The sequence below is a fragment of the Artibeus jamaicensis genome, unplaced genomic scaffold (genome assembly GCF_021234435.1).
Source record: "Artibeus jamaicensis isolate MK-2021 breed Jamaican fruit bat unplaced genomic scaffold, CSHL_Jam_final contig_525, whole genome shotgun sequence".
NCBI lineage: Eukaryota > Metazoa > Chordata > Mammalia > Chiroptera > Phyllostomidae > Artibeus > Artibeus jamaicensis.
Genome location: NW_026521874.1, coordinates 3,817,338 through 3,837,225, shown reverse-complemented (window position 1 = coordinate 3,837,225; position 19,888 = coordinate 3,817,338). Strand labels below are relative to the sequence as shown.

Below are 19,888 nucleotides of genomic sequence, written 5' to 3'. Positions count from 1 at the left end.
CACCCTTGGCCTTAAGTATCTCAGTCAAAACCCGTTAAATGGCCTAACCCCTCAGGACTGAGCGGCACAGCCCCGGAGCCTGGGAGACGGCAGTGACGGTTTGTGACGCTCCGTCTTCCCTCCTACAAGCCCTCCATTCAGGTGGCCAGTCCGCTGTCTCCAGGCTCCAGGCACCTCCAGCATGAAAACTCCGTGATTTCCCAAACAGTGCCATTTTAATTAAATTCCACAGAACCACGCTGCGGTCCTGGGGGGCCTCGTCGTCCTGGGATTTTACCCAGCTTATTAACGGAAACCAGCCTTCTTTTCAGCCAAACAAAATGGGCTAGTTCCAAGGCGACGATTTTCTTTCCAACAAGGTTCAAATCCTCTAACAAGTTTGCACAGAGCTTGTAAATCTGTCTGGCACACAATCCAACCAATATGTCAAAGATACGTGGTCCCAGAAAACAGTGAGCCCTTTTTTTGGGTAATTAGATAGGATTCTCAAGGCATTAACAGAGCTCACCATGTAGAGGAATCTTTCAATAAAGTGAAATTCTTCCCTAAGTAGCTGAGGGAGTCAAGGTAGACATCAGTTCCCTGAAATGCATGTCACCCCCTGCTGTCTATTTCCCACACGTCCAGCCCGCCCTCCTCTCCCCGGCCCATTTTCACCCTCATCTGAATGATGCACTGGTTTCTCATGCTGCCCCATCCCCACCCCCTTCCGCTCACACAGCAGCAGGGAACGTGCAGGATGCAGCTCTGAACCCATCCCTCTCTGCTTCCAATCTCGGCAGGTTTCCGACGGCCCTTAGGAGAAACACAGGCCCCTCGCTATGGAGCATCGGCTCCGTTTGCCCTGGCGCCCCACCCCCGCCCACCGTGCACCCACTGCCCCTCCCCTGACCTCCAGCCTCACTGGTCCTCCTTCCACAGGTCCTCACCCGCCATACCCTGCCACCCGGACTCTCTGCACAGCCAGGAAAAGTCTTCCCAGGCCTCAGCTCCTAAGAAATCCCTTTCCCTTTAGACCTCAGCTCAGGGATTCCTGCCCGACGCCCGCCTGGGGGATCCCTCAGTACATTCTCCTGCACCCACGGTGAGTCTCTGCCTATGGCCTCATCTCAGCTGCGAGTGTCTATTTGTTTCTCCGGTTATTAGATTAATGTCTGTCCCCAGAAAGACTGTAAGCTCCATCAGGGCAGGGAGCTCATTCAGTTCTCTCCCGGCTGCATTCCCAGGGCCCAGCACCAACTCGATGTTCGGTGTGCTGCATGAATGAATGCACAAATCAATCAACTATCCCATGAATGAGAACCCAGATCTGCCTCTAACTCATCCCTGAGTCCTGCACGCCTTCCTCCAGCTCCACCCTCCTGATTCCTTCCAGGCCCTTGGCACTTCCCTCCCTCCACCCCTGCCCACTTCCCTTCCCTCTCCTTTAAAGCCCAGGTTCAATGTCTCTGACATTGAAGTGCTTCTGAGAGCACTTCCCAGTGCCCCCAGCCGAAAAGGATTCCTCCCGGGAATGTTTTCCTCTGCTGGGAGGAGAGACCCACCTTAGCCCTTGTCTTTGAGGGGAGGAAAAACGCCTGAGAAGTAATTAAAGAGAGCGAGCGAGAGCTTGAAAGCAAAGCCTTGCGAAGCCCAGCGCCAGCACCCCAGCCTCCCTCACAAAGCCTGGCACTGAGTCCACATTCAACACGCGCTGAATGAAGCGCCGCCTGAATGAGAAGTTCACAGCCTCTGAGCTCCTGGGGGCACTCCTGGCAGCAGGGCAGAGAGATGCTAATGGATTCAGGCCACCAAAGCCAACTCTTCTAGGAAGCCCAGAGCGGCGGTCCTGCCTGGGACAGCCAGCATCTCCTTCTCATCTTGGAAACACAGTTGGCCTGAGATAGTGGAAGCCTCAGGGTGACTTCCTCCTCTCCCAAGGGTCCGTTACCCAAATTCTCGAGCCCGTGTTAAGCAATCGGTCCGGTCTCATGACTTGCTCGGCACGGTGTATGTAGTGACGTCCCTACTATTAGATGTGGCCACCTGCCCAGCCCAGTGCCAACCTCCTGCTTGGAGCAATGTCTCCAGAATGTCTGGTGAGGAAGCAGCCCCCGGAGTGGCTTGGGGAAAGGCTTTCCTGGATCAGGGGCCCCGGGGGTTCAGCAGCAAGAAGCAAAGAAACAGCAGGACCCGCCCTATGCCTCCACAAAAGCAGTGTCCACAGTGGGTGGGCCTCCCTGAGTTGACAAAGGTTTGACAAGTATGCATGAGCACGTACATGTGAATGCACATGCATGTGCAAACACACACGTGTGCACTCATACACGTAGGCACAGAGACCGTTCCCATTACTCTTCCTCAGGCCACATGCCCCTGGGGACAGCTGGCAGGGAGGCCAAAGGACCATCCAGAAGGAGGCTGCAGCCTCAGAGCACAATGCAGAGCCCCTGAATTCCAGGGAAGCGAGATGCCAACCCATTCCCCCCCGCCCCCCGGCCGAGGGCCCATCCCTGCCCATCTCAGCTGCACTCTGGCCTCAGCGGGGGCTCACTTCCTGCCCCCACCCCTTCCCAGCTCCCACTGCCAGGGGGCCGTCTTACTTCTTCACTTTTGGGTACTTCATCTCCGCAATGGCGTTCGTGGCTTCCATCTGCTTCTCCTTCAAGTGTTGGGGCCACATATTGTCCACCCAGTCCACCAGGTCTACCTGGAAGCCAGACCCCTGTCAGCACCTCCTGGCCTCGGCTGCCCTTGAACTGGGCTCCCCCACCATCCTTCCCCCCACCGTCCTGCTGCTGCGGGGTGGGCGGGGCAAGGACTGGAGGTGAAGGGCATCAGAAAATAGCCCTCGGCCAGGGGCCTACCACAGTCGGACGCTTGACCAAGTGCTCCAGCTTGGTGTGGCTGAACTCCAGGCTGATCACGTTGTACAGCTTCTCCCGCTGAGCCTCCGGCGTCTCGTAGTAGCGCACGAACTGGGACATGCTCATCTCTGTGCCCTTCTGTGTGTTCACGTCCATCACGTCCACCAGCCGCCGGCTACCTGGGGGCGGGATCCACACGCCAGTTAACTCCTGCCGCCCGGGGGGCCACAGCCTACTTGGGAGCCCCCATAAAGAAAACCTCCTCCCGCTCCTCCTCCAGGACTCCCCCTGCACACATCACCCTATGCCGTGTCCCCTCTATTACCTCATCCGTCAGTCTCCTTGCCAAATCTTTCAGACCCATCTGCTTCCTCCACCACGGCCTCCACTCTAGTCCACTCCACCATTACCACTCTCCAAGGCGACCCCCACAGCTTTGTAAGGGTCTTCTCACTACACCTCCTCCCCACCCTCCATACTGTCGCCAGCGAGAGCTGTCTAAGACAGAGACCTGACCATGGGCTCTCTCTGCTAAAACCATCCATAGCTCCCCACTGCCGGCCAAAGAATCCTCTGCGAGGCACTCGAGGCCTTTCTGTTTATTTGCAGCACGAGGAAAAGACTTATCTCTACAGGAAATTAGTTGTCTAATAGGTCCCTCCCTGGTCTGTGAGCCAGGAAAGTTACTGGACTTCTCTGAACTTCACCTCCATCTTCCTCCTGCCCTCTTCTCACAGGCTGGCAGGGAGGATTAACCCCGACAGAGACTGCAGGCATCCTACAGGGTCCTCGGCACTGTGTCTGGCACATAAACGAACGTGTCCCTCTGTTACTCCCTGGTACAAATCCCAACCCCTAAATACGTTTATTTTTTATTTAAAATTTTATTTAAATCTACATATATATATATGTTTTAGAGAGACGGGAGAGGAGGGAGAAAGAGAAGGAGAGAAACGTTGATACGCCAGAGAAACATCAGTGGGTTGCCTCTTGCATGCCCCCTACTGGGGATCTGGCTTACAACCCAGGCATGTTCCCTGACTGGGAATCGAACCTATGACCTTTCAGTTCGCAGGCCAGCGCTCATTCCACTGAGCCACACCAGCCAGGGCGCCCTAAATATGTTTCTTTGTCTTTCTTCTCTCCTCCTCTGCAACTGTCCAGAGGGCAGGAGGCTCATGTCTTGTTCACTCCTTCTCCCCACGTGTCTAGGTAACTTGGCACATCGTAGGAGCTCAAGAGATACTTATGATACAAAGAAATGATAAATGTTGGCTGTTCCGCACAGCATGTGGCCCATGACTTCTCAGATGCAATGACTGAACCACAGACAGCGAGTGCCCCACCTCAGGGAAGTGCAGCCTTCACCCCTGCGGCAGGCTCCCTGAGAGAAGAGGACAGGCTCGGAACGAGGGGACGGGGGACCTTTGCTGCAAGCTCTGGGGCCACCACCGACCACAAACCCTCGAGGAAGTCGTGGCCCTTTCGGGGACTCTGCTTCCCCATCTGCAAATGGAAATCACAAGGGCTCCGGAGCTCCAGCCTCGGCAGAAGCAACAGCCGAAGCGAAGTGGACGTGCTGTGAGCGGAGGAGCAGCAGACAGGAAACAGATGGCCAGATCCGTGGGATGAAAGCTGGCACCGCCCGTCTGCCGCGGCTGCCATGAGAAGGCCGCCGTCCGGTACGAACCCCACTCCTCATCAGCTCAGTGACAAGGACACAGTAAACCAGAGCAGAAAAAAGAAAGGAAGGCAAGAACAAGAAGCAGGTGAACACCTGGCTCAAAGCCAGCCAAGAATCACGAATAAACAGGGCAACAAACAGGCCCGCCACCCATTTCTATGTGGGCCACCCTAAGAATGGTTTTTACGCGGTGGAGGAGGAGGCTAAAAGAACAATAACATTTTGCTTTGTGAAAGTCACACGACGCTGCAATTTCTGCATCCATATATGATGTTTTATGGGCACACAGCTCCATTCACTGGTTCACACATCTCTGGACGCTTCCAAGCTACAACAGCCGACTGAGCGATTGACGGAGACCGAATGGCGGGCAAAGACCGAAATATTCGCTCTCCAGCTCTGGAGAAAGTCTGCAAACCCTTGAACTGGACAAAAACCCTCGTGGAGTCTGCACACCGATGTGAGCAACACTCCCATCTGTTCACAGCGGCAAACACAGCTCCATGCACCTAGCCGGCCTCATGACAGGCCCACAGTCAATATTTGCTGAATAAACACATCGTGCCTTTCACCTGGTTGGAAGTGAGTTATAACAAAAGTAATGTCTTTAATGCAAAAAAGAACATGGGTGTTACTGTCGTTCCCCTTCAGTGTCTGATTTTCCCAGCCACCCCAGATGCTAAGGAGGACTGTTCCTGTTTTACTAATGAGGAAATAAAGGTCTGGAGGCAGATGCGATTAGCTCAAGACATCCCCAGAACATTCCCTTTCTGCCAATTAGAATAGTCAATACTTATTGAGCACTTCGGCCCAGGCAAGCTCTCTACACAGAATGAGTTAATTGTAGTAACAGTTCTGGGAGAGGGGACTTCTATTATACCCATTTGATGGATAAGAAACTGAGGCTTGGACCACTCACTTGCCCCAAAATACCCAGGTAGTGAGCACCTGAGGTAGAACTTGAAGCCCATTCTGTCTGATGCCAGGGCCCAAGTGCTCATCCCCACCCCTGCCTCGTCCCATGCAATGCTGAATTCCGATCATGCACTGAGGTTGAAAAATGACCCGACCCCGCCCCCTCCCCCCCCCAATCCTGGGAGAGCTGGGAGAAGAGCTTTGTTGCTGCTCTGGGAGTGCAGATCCACCAGGGGGCATCCCTGAACTTTGCTGGAAATTCTGCTGTGCTCTTGGTCCTGCTGGCTCCTTCCCAGGGCTCCCGGAACAGGTGGGCTCTGCTCAGCTTTTCTGGAAAGCCCACCTGGCAGAGAGCCTGCTGTCAAAGCCTGAGAGGTGGGGGGCCCCCAAACCCTCACCCCTCTGGCAGCCTCCCACCACCCCACATCCCCTGTGCTCTCCTCCCTACCCTCACTCAAGGTCGAGTCGGTGAGGTCTCCTATGGAAGGGGCTTTGCTGGCAGGTAGGTGATAGGAGTCACAGCCATAGAGGTCCCTGCAAGTCAGCACGGGAGGCTGAGAACACAGCTGCCCCGATCGACACAACACAGTGATTAAGCAAAGACTTCATGGGTTCAAACCCCAGCCGGGCCTCTTCACCTCTCTAAGAATTATTCTTCCCATCGGTAATGTGGCCACAGAAAGGGCAGCCAGCCCGTGGGCCTGTCCTGGGACCGAAATGAGATCACGGAGGTGAAACACTTCTGAGAAGTGCCTGCATATGGGTAGGCAGGCCCGCAGGCAGGCACCCCATGCAGCCAAGTCCATCTCTAATTACAGGTGGACAAAGGGAGGCCCCTTATCCTGTGCCAGCCAGTCCCAATGGACTGACCACTAAGATCCTAAAACAATCGAGACGGCTAATGGCTAAGGGGTTTTTATGAGGGAGGGGGCGAAGCAAATGCTCTCAGATTCACTGCTGATGGTCACACAAATCTGCAACCAGACCCCAAACCATCAAACTGTACACTTTAAATAGGGGAACTGCATGGCATGTAAATTATCTCAAAAAAGCTGTTGTTCAAAGACGCCCAGACACTGAATGACCCAAGTTGGTTTTGCTAAAAGTATGTCTTTCCTCTCACAAGTCTCCTATCAATTAAAAGAAAAACCATTAAAATGTAAATTGTGCAGCCATGAGAAGAAATGCTGCAGCCACCCACACGATAGCACAGAGGAACCTCGAAAACATGATGCTGAGTGAGAATCGACACACAAATGGTCGTGCGGCGTGATGCCATTTGTACAGAATGTCCGGAACAGGTAAATCCGTGGAGGCAGCAAGCAGTCGAGGGGTTGTCAGGGGCGGCAGGCGGGGCAGAGAAATGGGGAGTGACCGCTGCTGTGTCCACGTTACCTTTGCAACAGGCAGAAGTGACAGTTGCACAGCACCGTGGATGTATTAAACGCCGGTGAATTGTACACTTTAAAGATGGTAAGTTTTATATTATGTCAGTTTCAGTAAATTAACGTCAGTAAATTATTTTTCAAAAACGTCGTACAGGACGCTATTTTAAATCCCAGATACTCTCTCCACTCTGACAAGAACAAGCACTTCTTTTCTTCTGATCTCTCGCTCTCCTTTCTCACTTAATGGTTTCTGTCCTGAGTCTCGGCCCTCCTCGGGGCTCAGGCACTTGGCGTGCAGGTCATTCATCTCCACAAACTGGCCACAGGGCTCTTCCCTCCCCCACCAGGCACCTGTCTGGGCTCAGCTCTTGGAAAGGTAACCTAGGGCTTAGGGATGCAGGGCAGGTAGGATCCTCTAAAGCAGGGGCTCCAAACTCACTTTCCCCGGGGGCCACATCAGCCTCAAGGTCACCTTCGAAGGGCCGAATGTAATGTTAGGATTGTGTGAATGTAACTACTCCTTAACAGTGAAGCCAAATCCGCGTTGCCTCTGGGTAGAAACAAGGTGCCAGATGGATTCGGCCCGAAGGCCTTGTGTTTGCCACCTGTGCTCCAGAGAAATGACAAAGGACTCAGGACTGCAGTGCAGTGGACGTGTGGGACGGATATTTACTCATTTTAAGGGATTGTGACAATTGCATCGTGATTAAGAGCTTCAAAATCCCTTCTCATGGGGGATTACACACTGAAAACTTTACGGGCGAAATGGTCTGATGTGTGGAAATGCTGTAAACGGTGCAAGAGAGGAGGAAGTGGACGGGATGGGGGGATGGGGGCAGGACCACAGAGGGTATTTTGAGGGATGATAGGTACAGAGGCGTTCAGTATACTGTCAGCTCTGGATACTTTTTGAAATTCTCTCCAATAAAAAACATGAAATAAAAAATAAAAAAATAAAATTCTCTCCAATAAAAAGAATTTTTGTAAGTCCCGAGCTCGGTTACTAGCTCTGTGGCTTGGGGGACCCACTCCTTCTAGACTGACCGTTGACAGAAGAGAACCTAACTTCGGCGTCTGGTACATGGTACAGTCTGCCACGCCCTCAGCCACTAGCCTCTGAGTGGGTCTGGGAAAAAGAACCATGGGGTTCTGGATGCCACCGAGTGGGGAGGCGCCCCCGTCGGACAAAAAGGGGAAGGGTGCTCCTTCTCTCTGCCCTGTGCACCCCAATCTGAACCCTGGAGCTTCAGCCCTACCTGGGTTCTTTTATTCTCACTGGTGAACGTGCTGGACGCGCAGGTGTTTGGTCCGTTCCTCAGTTGGGGACAGCCATCGGGAGGCCACGGAAGGAGCCGTGGGGGTGCCTCTGGGACCTGGGACAGTGCCAAGAGCCCTGGACTGAGGTCCAGCCCCAGTCACCCTGACCGGCCCTTCGCTAGGCCTCCATTGCCTAGGGTGTGAAGACAGGAAGTAGTTGACTTTCATACTTTGTGGGGGGGTTGCCACAAAACTCTTTCTTCAAACAGATTCTTTGACAAGAGCCAAATGCGCGAGTAAAAACAAGAGCTCAGGCTGAGGTGCGAAGGGCATTCAGAACTCACACCCAGATCCTCAGGAACTAACTCCCTGTGAAAACCACTGGGTTGGGTCCTCTTCCAGGGCTGCAGCGCTGACTTTTAGCCTAGTTCTTAAATCCTCAGATCAGATCCCTTAAATATGAACTCGGGGGAAGGAGGCAGAGGAGGCCCAGAAGGGTCACCGGGGACAGGTGGGGCCTGCCAGTCCCTTTCGGTCTGAGCTGGGGGATTAAGAGTTGGCGCTCCATCTTCTCAGGTTCCCTGTCTGATCTGCCACCAGTGGTAAAGGAGAGCTGGGTACAAGTGTCCCGTCTCTGAGCAGGAAGCCCAGCAAACGCCCACAGGGACAGAAGGGACAGATCGGTGCTAAGGTGGAATGTGGCCCTCCAAGCTTTGGGAAGCAGCCACCCCGGAGCAGGTAACAGGGACGAGCTGCCCTTCGGAGCCTGCATGGGACACACGGGCTGCAACTCTCAGGCCCCTGAAGGCAATGGGTTACAGGGGAAACATTCCCTGCACATGGGAGCTGGGTGCCTGGCATTGCTAAGTAGGCCAGCAGCTCAGCCCCCCTTCCTCTCCCCTCCTTCCGCTCGCTCCTCCCTCCCAGTCTCATTGGTTCACTGGGCTCACAGGCTACACACACACATCCAACAAATTCCAGCTGCATAAATTAATCCGTGGCCCCATGGCCCTTGCTTTGAAGGCCCCATCAGTCAGCTCCCAGAGTCCCCGGCTCCGAGCCGGGAGGGGCTGATGAAAGTCACCTTGAACACTTTAATGTGAAGCACACGTGGGCCCTGACCCCAAACTCCCCCGAGCCCGCCTTCCAGAGAGTGCACACAACTGGTCTGTGCCACTGTTCTGGAACCTCCTCTGCCATCCTCAAGTTTCTGGACTGGTTTTTTCAGTTCTCTCCTAAGGGAGTCTTTCCTCAGAGGCCGACTTTATTAGCAAGAGAACTGGCCACAGGTTCAAATCCTACTCTTCTGTTTCCCAGGAGGGGGGCCTCGGCATATCCCTGAACTTCACTGGGCCTCAGTTTCTGCATCTGGAAAGTGGAGACAATAGCATCTGCCCTAGTGACCTGACACAATTACCAAAAGCACTTTGTAAACATAAAAGCAGGGATCCCATTAAAGACATTGAACTAGAGAAAAATCCTCTCCCCAGGCCTAGGCTTGCAAAGATGTCCGGGGCTTCCGAAAGCACTAACATCTTCCGCCTCCTCACCTCTGCACCTTTTCTTTTCTTTTTGAAGATTTTAATTATTTATCTTTAGAGGGTAAGGGAGGGAGAGAATGAGAGACACATCAATGTGTGGTTGCCTCTCCTGCATCCCGGCGGGAACTGCCCTGCAACCCAGGCATATGCCCTGACTGGGAATTGAACGGCGATCCTTTGGTTCGCAGGCCCGTGCTCAATCCACTAAGCTACACCAGCCAAAACACCTCTGCACCTTTTTAAAGGACCCGCAGGACAGATCAGTGCCAGGCTGGGATCAAGACCCCGACCCTCATAGGCAGGTGGGCATACGATGCAAACCCATATGAACAAATCGGGGCAGAACCCAATCAGGCAGGACAATCTGAAAAGACACTCAAGGCAGGAACAGCAGCCTTCTGGAGCAGGAGATGCTGAGAGCCAGCCGCTGCTCCGCGGTCGGACAGATGCGCACGAATCCTAGCTCTTCCGCATGCTCCCTATCTGGCTGTGACAAGTCACTCCGAGCCTCAGAATTGACGTACAAAACGGGGGCAGCGATACATGTGGTTTTACATAGATCAGACAAAATAATACATGCAAGGTCGCTGGCTTGCAGTAGTAAGCTCTCTGTGAACAGTAGCTAATATTGCCTGTATTCTGTGGAGCCCCCGCCCGCAAGGGGGGTGACCTGAATTAGATGAACAGAGGGCAGAGGCAAGCATAGTTGCCCATGGCCTTGAGCATGACCCAGACTTTGCTTTTAGAGCACTAGCTTTCTAGGAAAAGGGAAATAAAACCAATCAGGGAGGTGGGCGCTCATCTTATAGAGGGAACACCTGAGAACATTATTGCACCCCAGAAGCCTTCCTCCTCCCTTGGGGCTCACGGTCCTCAGCTCTCCTGACCTCGTCCACCTTTCCCTCCTCGAATTTCTATCCGTGCTGCCAATCGGATGCCTCCCCCACCTGTCTGTCCAACCTTAACTTCTCTCCTGGGCTCAAATGCAGTGTGACCAGAACTGAACTCATCCACATACCCACACACACCCTCCCCCCACCCAACATACACACGTCTCCTTCTCCTCTGGCGTTCTGTTACAAGCATCACCTTCACCCAATCACTGAAATTTGAACCTACATTAGAACCTGACATGCCATCTACCGTCTGGGTAGCTTGCAACTTACTTCTCTCCAGGCCTCAGGTCTTCCCACCTGTGCAATGGGAAAGCAGGACTAGAAGAGTTCTAAGGACTCTTCCAGTGTCTAATCTTTAAAAAGGGCCCTGGCTGGTGCAGCTCAGTGGAATGAGTGCAGGCCCGTGAACTGAAAGGTCACGGGTTCAATTCCCAGTCAGGGCACATGCCTGGGTTGCGGGTCCCCTGGTTGGGAATGTGCAAGAGGCAACCGATTCATGTTTCTATCGCACATCAATGTTTCTCTCCCTCTCTCCCTCCCTTCCCCTCGCTCTAAAATTAAATTTTAAACATCTTTTTTAAAAAAAGAAGGTCTGGGCATAAGCCAGCTACCTCTAATTTAGCCGTTTCCCTAAGCACAGCCGGTCCAGGGCAGAGCCCAGGTCTCGGAGTCTGTGTAACCAGACACAACACGCACAGGCACCCAGTGCGCTTGGGAGTGAAGAATGAAGGAGGGTTCACGTTGGGGACAGGGTGAGGGCGAGGGTAGCAAGTCCTAAAGAGAAAGCGCAGGCCTTGGAAACACCTCCGGCCGCCTGGGCCCGGGATGGCTGTGAGGCTCCATCCTTCAGAGCCTCCGACCTCTCGTCTGGAGACATCAACGATAACACTTAAATCTGTATTATCGGTGAGGACAAAATGATGTCACATGGTAAACATCCGGTGAAAGAGAGGTGATTATTACTATAATTGGAAGAATAAATGAATATTGAATGAGGCGAGTTATCATGAAGATTTTTCAAGAAAAGGGGCCCGAGAAAGCATCGGTTCGTTTGAGCATCCTCCATAGAGAGAAATCTAATAAAGAGGTAATTGGTGGGACCGCCTGGCTGCAGATCCTAGGTGACACAGTACGCACAATGAATCACTTTACGGATACTTTTTTTTGGAGGGTTTTAATCATCTTCGGAGGCAGCAAAAATGCTCCCTGCTCCAGTCTCCTCCCTGTCCCCTCAACTCTGAACTCACAGCTGTGAAATCATCCGTCTTCTGTAGGGAGACACAGAGCAGAACGTCCAGAAACAGACCTACGCAAAGGCAGTCCGCTGATTTACGACGAAATCGCACCTCAGTGCCTTGGGTGGAGGGTGTGTGTGTGTGTTTTTTAATAATGGTACTAAGTCAACTAGCTATCCATACAGGAAAAGGACCTTGATCCCTCTCTCGTACCAAACAACAACAAAAAAAATCAATCCCAGGTGAATTACAGTTGACATGTGAAAGTTCAAACAATGGGGTTTTTTAAATAAAAATGTATGGCCATCTTCATGACCTTGGAGTGCACCAAAATTTCTGAAACAAGAGACAAGAACAACTAATGAACCAAGATGAGCTAAATGACCTATGTTAAAATTAAGAGCTTCTGTTTATTCGAAGATATCTTTAAGAGCATGAAAAGGCAGCCCACGAGGTAAAAAAAGATTCTAGAATGTGTCCCCATATCCAGAAGATACAAAGAACCTTTATGTCATGGGCTGACTTGTGTCTCCGAAATTCCGTATGTTCCAAGTCGTAACCCCCAGTAACTCAATATGTAACCGAATTTGGGGGTAAGGCCTTTAACGAGGTGATTAAATTAACATGAGTTCTTTCGGGTTGGGCCCTCATCCGATGAACTGGCAGCCTCAAATAAGGAGACAAGACACAAATAAACACCGAGGGGAGACCACGCGAAGACACAGAGAGAAGGCGGAGGAGATCTTTGAAGAAGATCTCAAGCCCAGGGCACACGGCTTTGAAGAAACCAGCCCAGATGAGACATGATGATCTGTGACTTCTAGCTCCAGAATTATGACAAAAGAGATTCCTGTGGTTTAAGTCACCTCGTCTGCGGTGCTGTTAGAGGCCACAGCAAACGCAAGAAGAGACAATCCTTTAAAATGGAACAGTGGAGAAAAGACCCGATCGGATATTTCACAACAGAGGATATCCAAACAGCAAATGAACATGGAACGCAGCTCCGTTCCGTTCATCACCAGAGAAATGCAAACTAAAACCACAATGAGTCGCCACTGTAGTCCCGCCAGCACAAAGCGTGACCAGAACAAAAGGGATGGAAACACCAGCTCCTGGTGAAGCTGTGGAGTGACTGGAACCAGAACAACCCCTCAGAACAATTACTTGACAGTGACCACTGAACCTGAACATACATGCATTTTCTATGACCCAAATTATTCTGCTTTTAAATACAGGGCGGAGCAAATACAGGGTGTCCCTATGAAAAATACAATAATTAGCCCTGGCTGGTATAGCTCAGTGGATTGAGCTCGGGCCTCCAAACCAAAGGATCAAGGTTCAATTCCCAGTCGGGGCACATGCCTGGGTTGCAGGCTAGTTCCCAGTGGGGCACACATAAGAGGCAACCATACACTGATGTTTTTCTCCCTCTCTCCTTCCCTTCCCCTCTAATGATAAATGAATAAAATCTTTAAAAAATACAATAATAAAAAATAATACAAGAATATGGCCCTGGCCGGTACCTCTGTTGGTTAGAGCATCATCCCGATATACCAAGGTTGTGAGTTCGATCCCGGGTCAGGACACATACAAGAATCAGCCAATGAATGCATGAATGAGTGGGACGACAAATCCTTGTTTCTCTCTCTCTGTCTCTCCCCTGCTTCTCTCAAGTCGGTAAGTTTAAAATATATGTAAATAAAATAAATAATGTCTGTGTGGTTACTGTATGTGCACTTTCCTACATATGCGAGGGGGACCCAACGAAAGCGGAATTTATTTATTAAAGACTTCGTATTTATTCTTCCATGTGTAAACTTCAGTCACCTTCAAAGGACTCTCCTTTTGATGTATTTACACCTCTGGAGACTTTTCCCCACTGCTCCAAACCGTTTTTGAACTCATGGATTTTGATGCCTTTTAGTGCTTGTGTCACTTTTTTGTTTCATTTCTTCCACATCGGCAAAGTGTTTCCCTCTGAGGACTATTTTCATCCAGGGAAACAAAAAAAAAGTCACTCGGGGCGAGATCAGGTGAAGAGGGAGGGTGAGGCACAGGGGTCATGCCATTTTTGGTCAAAAATGGCTAACACTGCCCTGGCTGGTGTAGCTCAGTGGACTGAGCGCGGGCCTGAGAACCAAAGGATCACAGCTTAATTCCCGGTCAGGGCACATGACTGGGTTGCAGGCCAGTTCCCAGCAGGGGACGCACGAGAGGCAACCATACATTGATGTTTCTCTCCCTCCCTCCTTCCCTTCCCCTCTAAAGATAAATAAATAAAATCTTTTTTAAAAATCTGTATTCATCTTAAAAAAATAAAAACCTGCTAACACTCAGCGCAGTCAAGTGCACTTATAATCACCCAACATGAAATGGGCAGACACATTGAGTCTTCAAAAAAATTCACTGAAGCCAAACACAGCCTCTCACAACCACACCAGCTGGCACGCTCATGCAGCTGGGTTCCTAGAGCACTCACCTAGTGGGGGAAGCCTGGCCTATAAGAAGACTGCCCTCCAGAAGATAATTCCAGGTTTTCTTTGGGTCCCTGTCATGTATTATACTTGAATAAAAAGGTTTTTTAAAGAGTATATTCATTTAGCTCTGGCTGGTGTGGCTCAATGGATTGAATGCTGGTCTGTGGCCTGAAGGATTGTCGGTTCAAGTCCCGGTCAGGGCACACGTCTGGGTTTTGGGCCAGGTCCCCAGTAGAGCGTAAGAGAGGCAACCAATAGCTGTCTCTCTCCACTTTCTCCCTCCCTTCCCCTCACTCTAGAAAATCATATTTTAGAGAGAGGGGAAGGGAGGGAGAGAAACAATGATGTGAAAGAGAAACATTCATTCATCAGTTGCTTCTTGTACACACCCTGACTAGGGACCAAACCCAGGCGTGTGCTCTTACCAGGGATGGAATGGACGAAGTTTTGCTTTGCAGGACAACACTCAACCGAGCCACACTGGTCAGGGCAAATGAAAAGTTTTTATATTAAGTGTACACCATGCTAAAAATGGAAAGTGCCCTTTCTTTCTTCCTTTCTTTCTTTTTTTTAAAGACAGGGAGTTAGTAAGAGAGGCTAGGTACCTATCTTCCCAGTGAGCAGATAAACAGGGCAGACAGAGAAAAGCCTGAGTTTAGAACATTAGAAAAGAATCCATAGCCCCAAGTCATGGCCCGAATACCTGGCTGTGCACCAGCCTCTTTCTCAAACAGTCGCCTCCCAAAGCAGAGCCTGGGGAGGGGGCAGGAGGCTGGGATCCCACACTAACGGGAGGGTTGGTCCAGCCTCCCCTTCCAAGGCAGGACCACTGTTTACATTAGGGGCATGTTCACATCACCCAGCAACCCCAGGGAGTCCCTCCTTCCCATGCACAGTGCTGGGGCTGCCGGGGCCACCAGCTCCGGGAGGTGTGGGTGTGCTAAGCCAATCAGAGGCCCATCCAGAGACAGCTGATGAAATTACTGGAGGGGGGGGGTAGGAAGGAGGACCCTGAGCTGGTCGGGGTGAAGCCTACAGCTGTTGGCTCCCCAACTTTGCCACCACACAGGGAATGAGCTTGCCCAAGAAGAAAGCAGAAAGAAAGATGTAGCAAAAGAGGGAAACAGAAAGGAAAATAGGCAACTTCTTGAGATCTTCTTGGAGCGCGTAGATCCGGACGTGCCTGGAAGCCACCCCTAGCCTGAACTTCCGTAACTTCATTACGGAAGCCTGCGAAGTCTGTTTTGCTTAGGCCAGCTTGAGTTACACTTGTCACTTAAGTCACTATTAAAAAGTGCCCTATGGCTGCTCTCTGGATGTCTGTGCACACTGAAACGGGGTAATAACACCCCACACTAACCATAATTACAGGCATCTCTCCTGGCGTCAGAGCTCGCTACACCTTACAAAGCACTTTAATATTCACCAACCATCTGATCATCGCAGAAATGTGAGAGGAGGCTGTGCAGGTATTACTAGTCCTGCTTGCTTGCTTGCTTGCTCTCTTGTTGAGATTTTATTTATTCATTTCTTTACAGAAAGGGAAAGGGAGGGAGAGAAACTTCAATGTGTGGTGGCCTCTCACATTGCCCCCAGTCGGGGACCTGGCCCAAAACTCAGGCATGTGCCCTGACTGGGAATCGAACCAGCAACCCTTTGTGGTTCACAGGCCAGTGCTCAACCCACTGAGCTACACCAGCCAAGGCTAGACCTGCTGTCTTTGCCATCCTAGGCTTTCCAAGAGCTGGCAAGGACATGGGCACCATCGATTTGCTTCCACATTGAGAAGAATGAGGCTGAGGGAAGAAGTGGCCTGGTCACAACCAGAGCGTCACGAGGCTGCAGAGGGCTTGAAAATTCCTCCAAAGGTCCCAGAGGGAGGTCAGTTAAGACTGGGATGTAGCCTGAACCCCAGATTTGAGAATCTGGCTTTAATCCTTGATCATAAAGATCTCATCAGCCCAATAAATAAGAATAACGGGGACCTCTCACTGAGCGCCCATCATCCTGCACATAATTCTAAGCATCCTATTCATTCTCTTATAAAGCTCTTCTTTCAGGCAGATGCTGCGATTAAGCTCCACTTTGCAGATGAGGAAATAGAGGCTTAGGGAGGTTAAGCAGCCTGCCCCGAATCGCCTGTCAACTAGCAGAGCTGGGCCTCACACAAGGTTCTTTAACGGCAAAGGCTGGGGCTGGGTGGAGGCGCCAGAGCCCACTGTCTTATCTGGAAAGTTAGCCCCCCTCTGCTCTGATTTTCACTTCCTTCAACGCTTCTGGAATACCACTTAAAAAAGAAACCTACCCGCTCCGGAGCAAGCCCCGGCCAATTAACTGTGGTCCTTCCGTCATCAGTACCATCTCTGTCCGGACAACGGCCCTCCCTTCCGAGTATCAGTTAACACACTTTTGGGTCAATTATTCACGCTGGATTATCTGACACACCCACTGGTCAGCTGTCTTCAGCCCCCACACAGCCACCAGAATCGGCTTTTAGAAAACTTCAATGAGATCACACCACTTCACACCCACTAGGATGGCTCCCATCAAAAAGACAGACAATGACAAGTGTTGGCAAGCGTGTGGAGAAACTGGAGCCCTCAGACATTGCTAATGGACACGTAAAAAGGCGCAGCTGCTTTGGAAAACAGGCTGGCAGTTCCTAGGGAGGTTAAATATAACTACCGAATGACCCAGCAATTCTACCCCTAGATATATACCCAAGAGAAATAAAACATATGTCCACCTAAGACTCATACATAAATAGTATAGGAGCACTATTCATAAAAACTAAGAACTAGAAATGACCAAAATGTCCATCCATCAGCTGCTACACAAAATGTGGTCTGTCCGTGCGGTGGAATATTACTCAGCCAGGAAAAGGAACGAAGCCCTGACACCTGCCACAATGTGGATGAACCTCAAGGACATGATGCTGAGCGAGAGAAGCCAGACACATAAGACCACATATTATGTGATAACACTGACATGAAATGTCCAGAATAGACAAACCCGCAGAGGCAAAAAGCAGATCAGTAGCTGACAGGGGATAGAGGCAGAGGGGAACTAGGAGGTACAGGGTTCATTTTGAGGGTGAGAGAAGTGTTCTGGAATAAGACTGTGCTGATGGTCGCACAACACTGTGCCCACACACCACTGGACTGTATGGTCCAAAAGGGCTCAATGGTGCCATTGATGGTATGTGAATTTTATCTCCATATTTAGAAAGCTGTGTACCCACCCCCTCCCCCCAAAATAACGAGGTTACACAGTTACCCGCTCGCCGCACATTAAACTCCCAAGAGCATTCCCAACACACGGCAGTCAAACCCCGACTCCCCAGCAGGCCCTACATGAACCTGGCCCTGGGGCCTCTCCCTTCTCACACTGCTTTTCCCCTGGCTCATCCTGCTCCACCCTAACCTCCTGACCTTTGCCTTTGTTCATCCCACAATCTGGAACATTCTTTCCCACAGCTGGCTTCTCGTCAGTCGGGTCTCTGTCCAAATGTCCTCACGCCACCCCCAGGCTCTCCTTCAACACCTCCATCTAAATAAAACACCATCCCGATCCATCCCATTAACCTACTTTACTCCTTCTCAGCCTTTATCACCCTTCAAAGGATAAATATTCTTAGCCCTGACTGGGTAGCTCAGTTGGTGGGAGCGTTGTCCCAAAGCACCAAGGTTGCAGGTTCGATCATGCAAGAGTCAACCAATGAATGCATAAATAAGCGGAACGACCCATAGCTGCTTTTCTTTCTCCCTCAAATCAAGAAATACCACTCCTTAAGAAAGACATATTTTTAAAAGATGCTGACTTTTCTCGCCCCTCACTCCAACCAAGGACAGGAATCTTGTCTGTCATGCTCACAGCTAAACGTAGGAGCCACCTGAGAAACACTTCTGGAGAGAATGGATTTATTGATCGACTACGCATGAAACCTGAAATGCCACCTGCTACCTGGTCAGCAGTCCGAAGCCGCACGGGAGCGGCCATTCCACAGGCGCTCAGGGCGTGAACCAGCCAGCACTGGGCCCTCAACGGTCGCCCAGCCCCAGACCTGTCCAGCACCCTGAGGAAGTGGGACCAAGGGAACTTTCCTCCCGTGGAAAGTCGGAAAGTCACGAAGCACACAGTGCTCACCCTGCAACTCACAAACGCAAGGGAGAGATCTAAGAGCGTGTCGCGGACACCCAAGCTGGGGCTGGGGCCCAAGTCGGCCTCATCAAACTGTGCACTGGCAGACACCCTCTGACCCAGCTCCTTAGGACTTTGCAATCTGACCTGTTCCCCACAATGACACCGGTGCAGCTCACACCTGCTCCTGCCTCCTCCCACAGGGACCGTGTTGTCAGAGGCAGTTAAAACCTTCAGGCCAGACCTCCTTCCCTTTCTCCCTCTCCCTACCTAGGCATCGCTCGGTCTACACACACAGCCAGCAACTCACCCACTAGCAGCTTGACGTCGCGGACGGTGAAGTCAGGGTCAGGCATCCTGAAAAATGAGGAGCAGACTTTGGTGAGAAGCCAGAAACCCAAGTTAGACCCAACTCTGGGGGCAGGAGGACCGTTTCTCCAAGGGGGTTCCCTTGCTCTCACTGCTGAGCCCCTGCTGACCCCCGATGGGCAAACCAAACCTGCACACTCTCCCTGACACCCAAATTCAGCCCTGCTAGAGGAAAGAAAAGGAGACATCCACTGTCCGCCCGCTTCTCCAGGGAAGACCGAAGTGTGGTGTCAAGGACAAGGGCTACAGCCGGGCATTCAGACACCCACTTCTTTCAGGGCGGGCACCCCTCTTTGTGACCCTCCCTTTAGAAAATAATCTGCACAGTGAGTTTGATGGAGGGTGGGAGGGACCCCTGTGAGTTTAGAGGGCAGAAAAGGCACAATTGTCACACCAACTCCAGGGGAATGGCGACACGGTCCGCTGCAATGATTATGGTGACTTTCACTATTCGTTAACAACGATGAATATTCATTTCTACCCCGAGGACTGAGACTCTTGCCCAAGTCTGGCAGGAGGTGCTGGAGAGGGCAGCAAGCTGGGATGACACCCTCAGCCTCCTCCCCACCCCTGCCCAAGGGGTGGAAACCTGTTCTTCCAGCCTGCCTCCCAGCTGTCTCCCCACCTGGAACCCTGACAGATCCCTAAGAGAACATAAACCAAACAAGACCCAGTGCGGAGGCAGGCAGGTGCTAGGGCAGGGGAGAGAGGCTGAGAAAGGCTGAGAAAGGCTGAGAAAGGCTGAGCAAGGGTAGACGGGCCTGGCGCCCGGGAGCCACACCCCCCACAGGAAAGGACCAATCCCCACGCAGTGGGAGTCCGAGAGAAAGACATACCCAGGGGCCCTACCTCTGGGCCTAGAGGCTGGCCCATCCCTTCCCAGCCCAGGCCCTGCCTCAGTTTCCTGATCTGGACTGGGGGGGACACTCTCTTTAGGAAGTCACCGCATGTTAACTGGGGTGAATCAGGGGAGAAAGTCGACACTGTTTGAACACCCTATATCCTCTTTGCCCAAATTCTCTGAATAAATCCAATCTTTGAAGGGTTTTTCCGTTTTGTCAGGTCTTGGATGAGGAGATACCGTATCCCCCAGACTATGAAGAAACATCCTTCCCCGAGCTAAGAGGTGGGACAAAGGAT

General features: G+C 51.6%; 1 protein-coding gene across 5 annotated transcripts in view; it reads right to left on the bottom strand.

The window, feature by feature from the left end:
• Nucleotides 1-19,888, bottom strand: part of KDM2B (lysine demethylase 2B) — a 124,095-nt gene that overhangs the window by 77,493 nt on the left and 26,714 nt on the right. For all 5 annotated transcript variants that reach the window (XM_037144407.2, XM_037144414.2, XM_037144416.2 and 2 more), the window contains 3 exons: nt 18,690-18,736; nt 2,847-3,025; nt 2,583-2,689 (listed from right to left, as the gene is read on the bottom strand). In XM_037144407.2, coding sequence (XP_037000302.2) covers nt 2,583-2,689; nt 2,847-3,025; nt 18,690-18,736 — 333 coding nt within the window. The remainder of the gene's footprint in view (nt 1-2,582; nt 2,690-2,846; nt 3,026-18,689; nt 18,737-19,888) is intronic.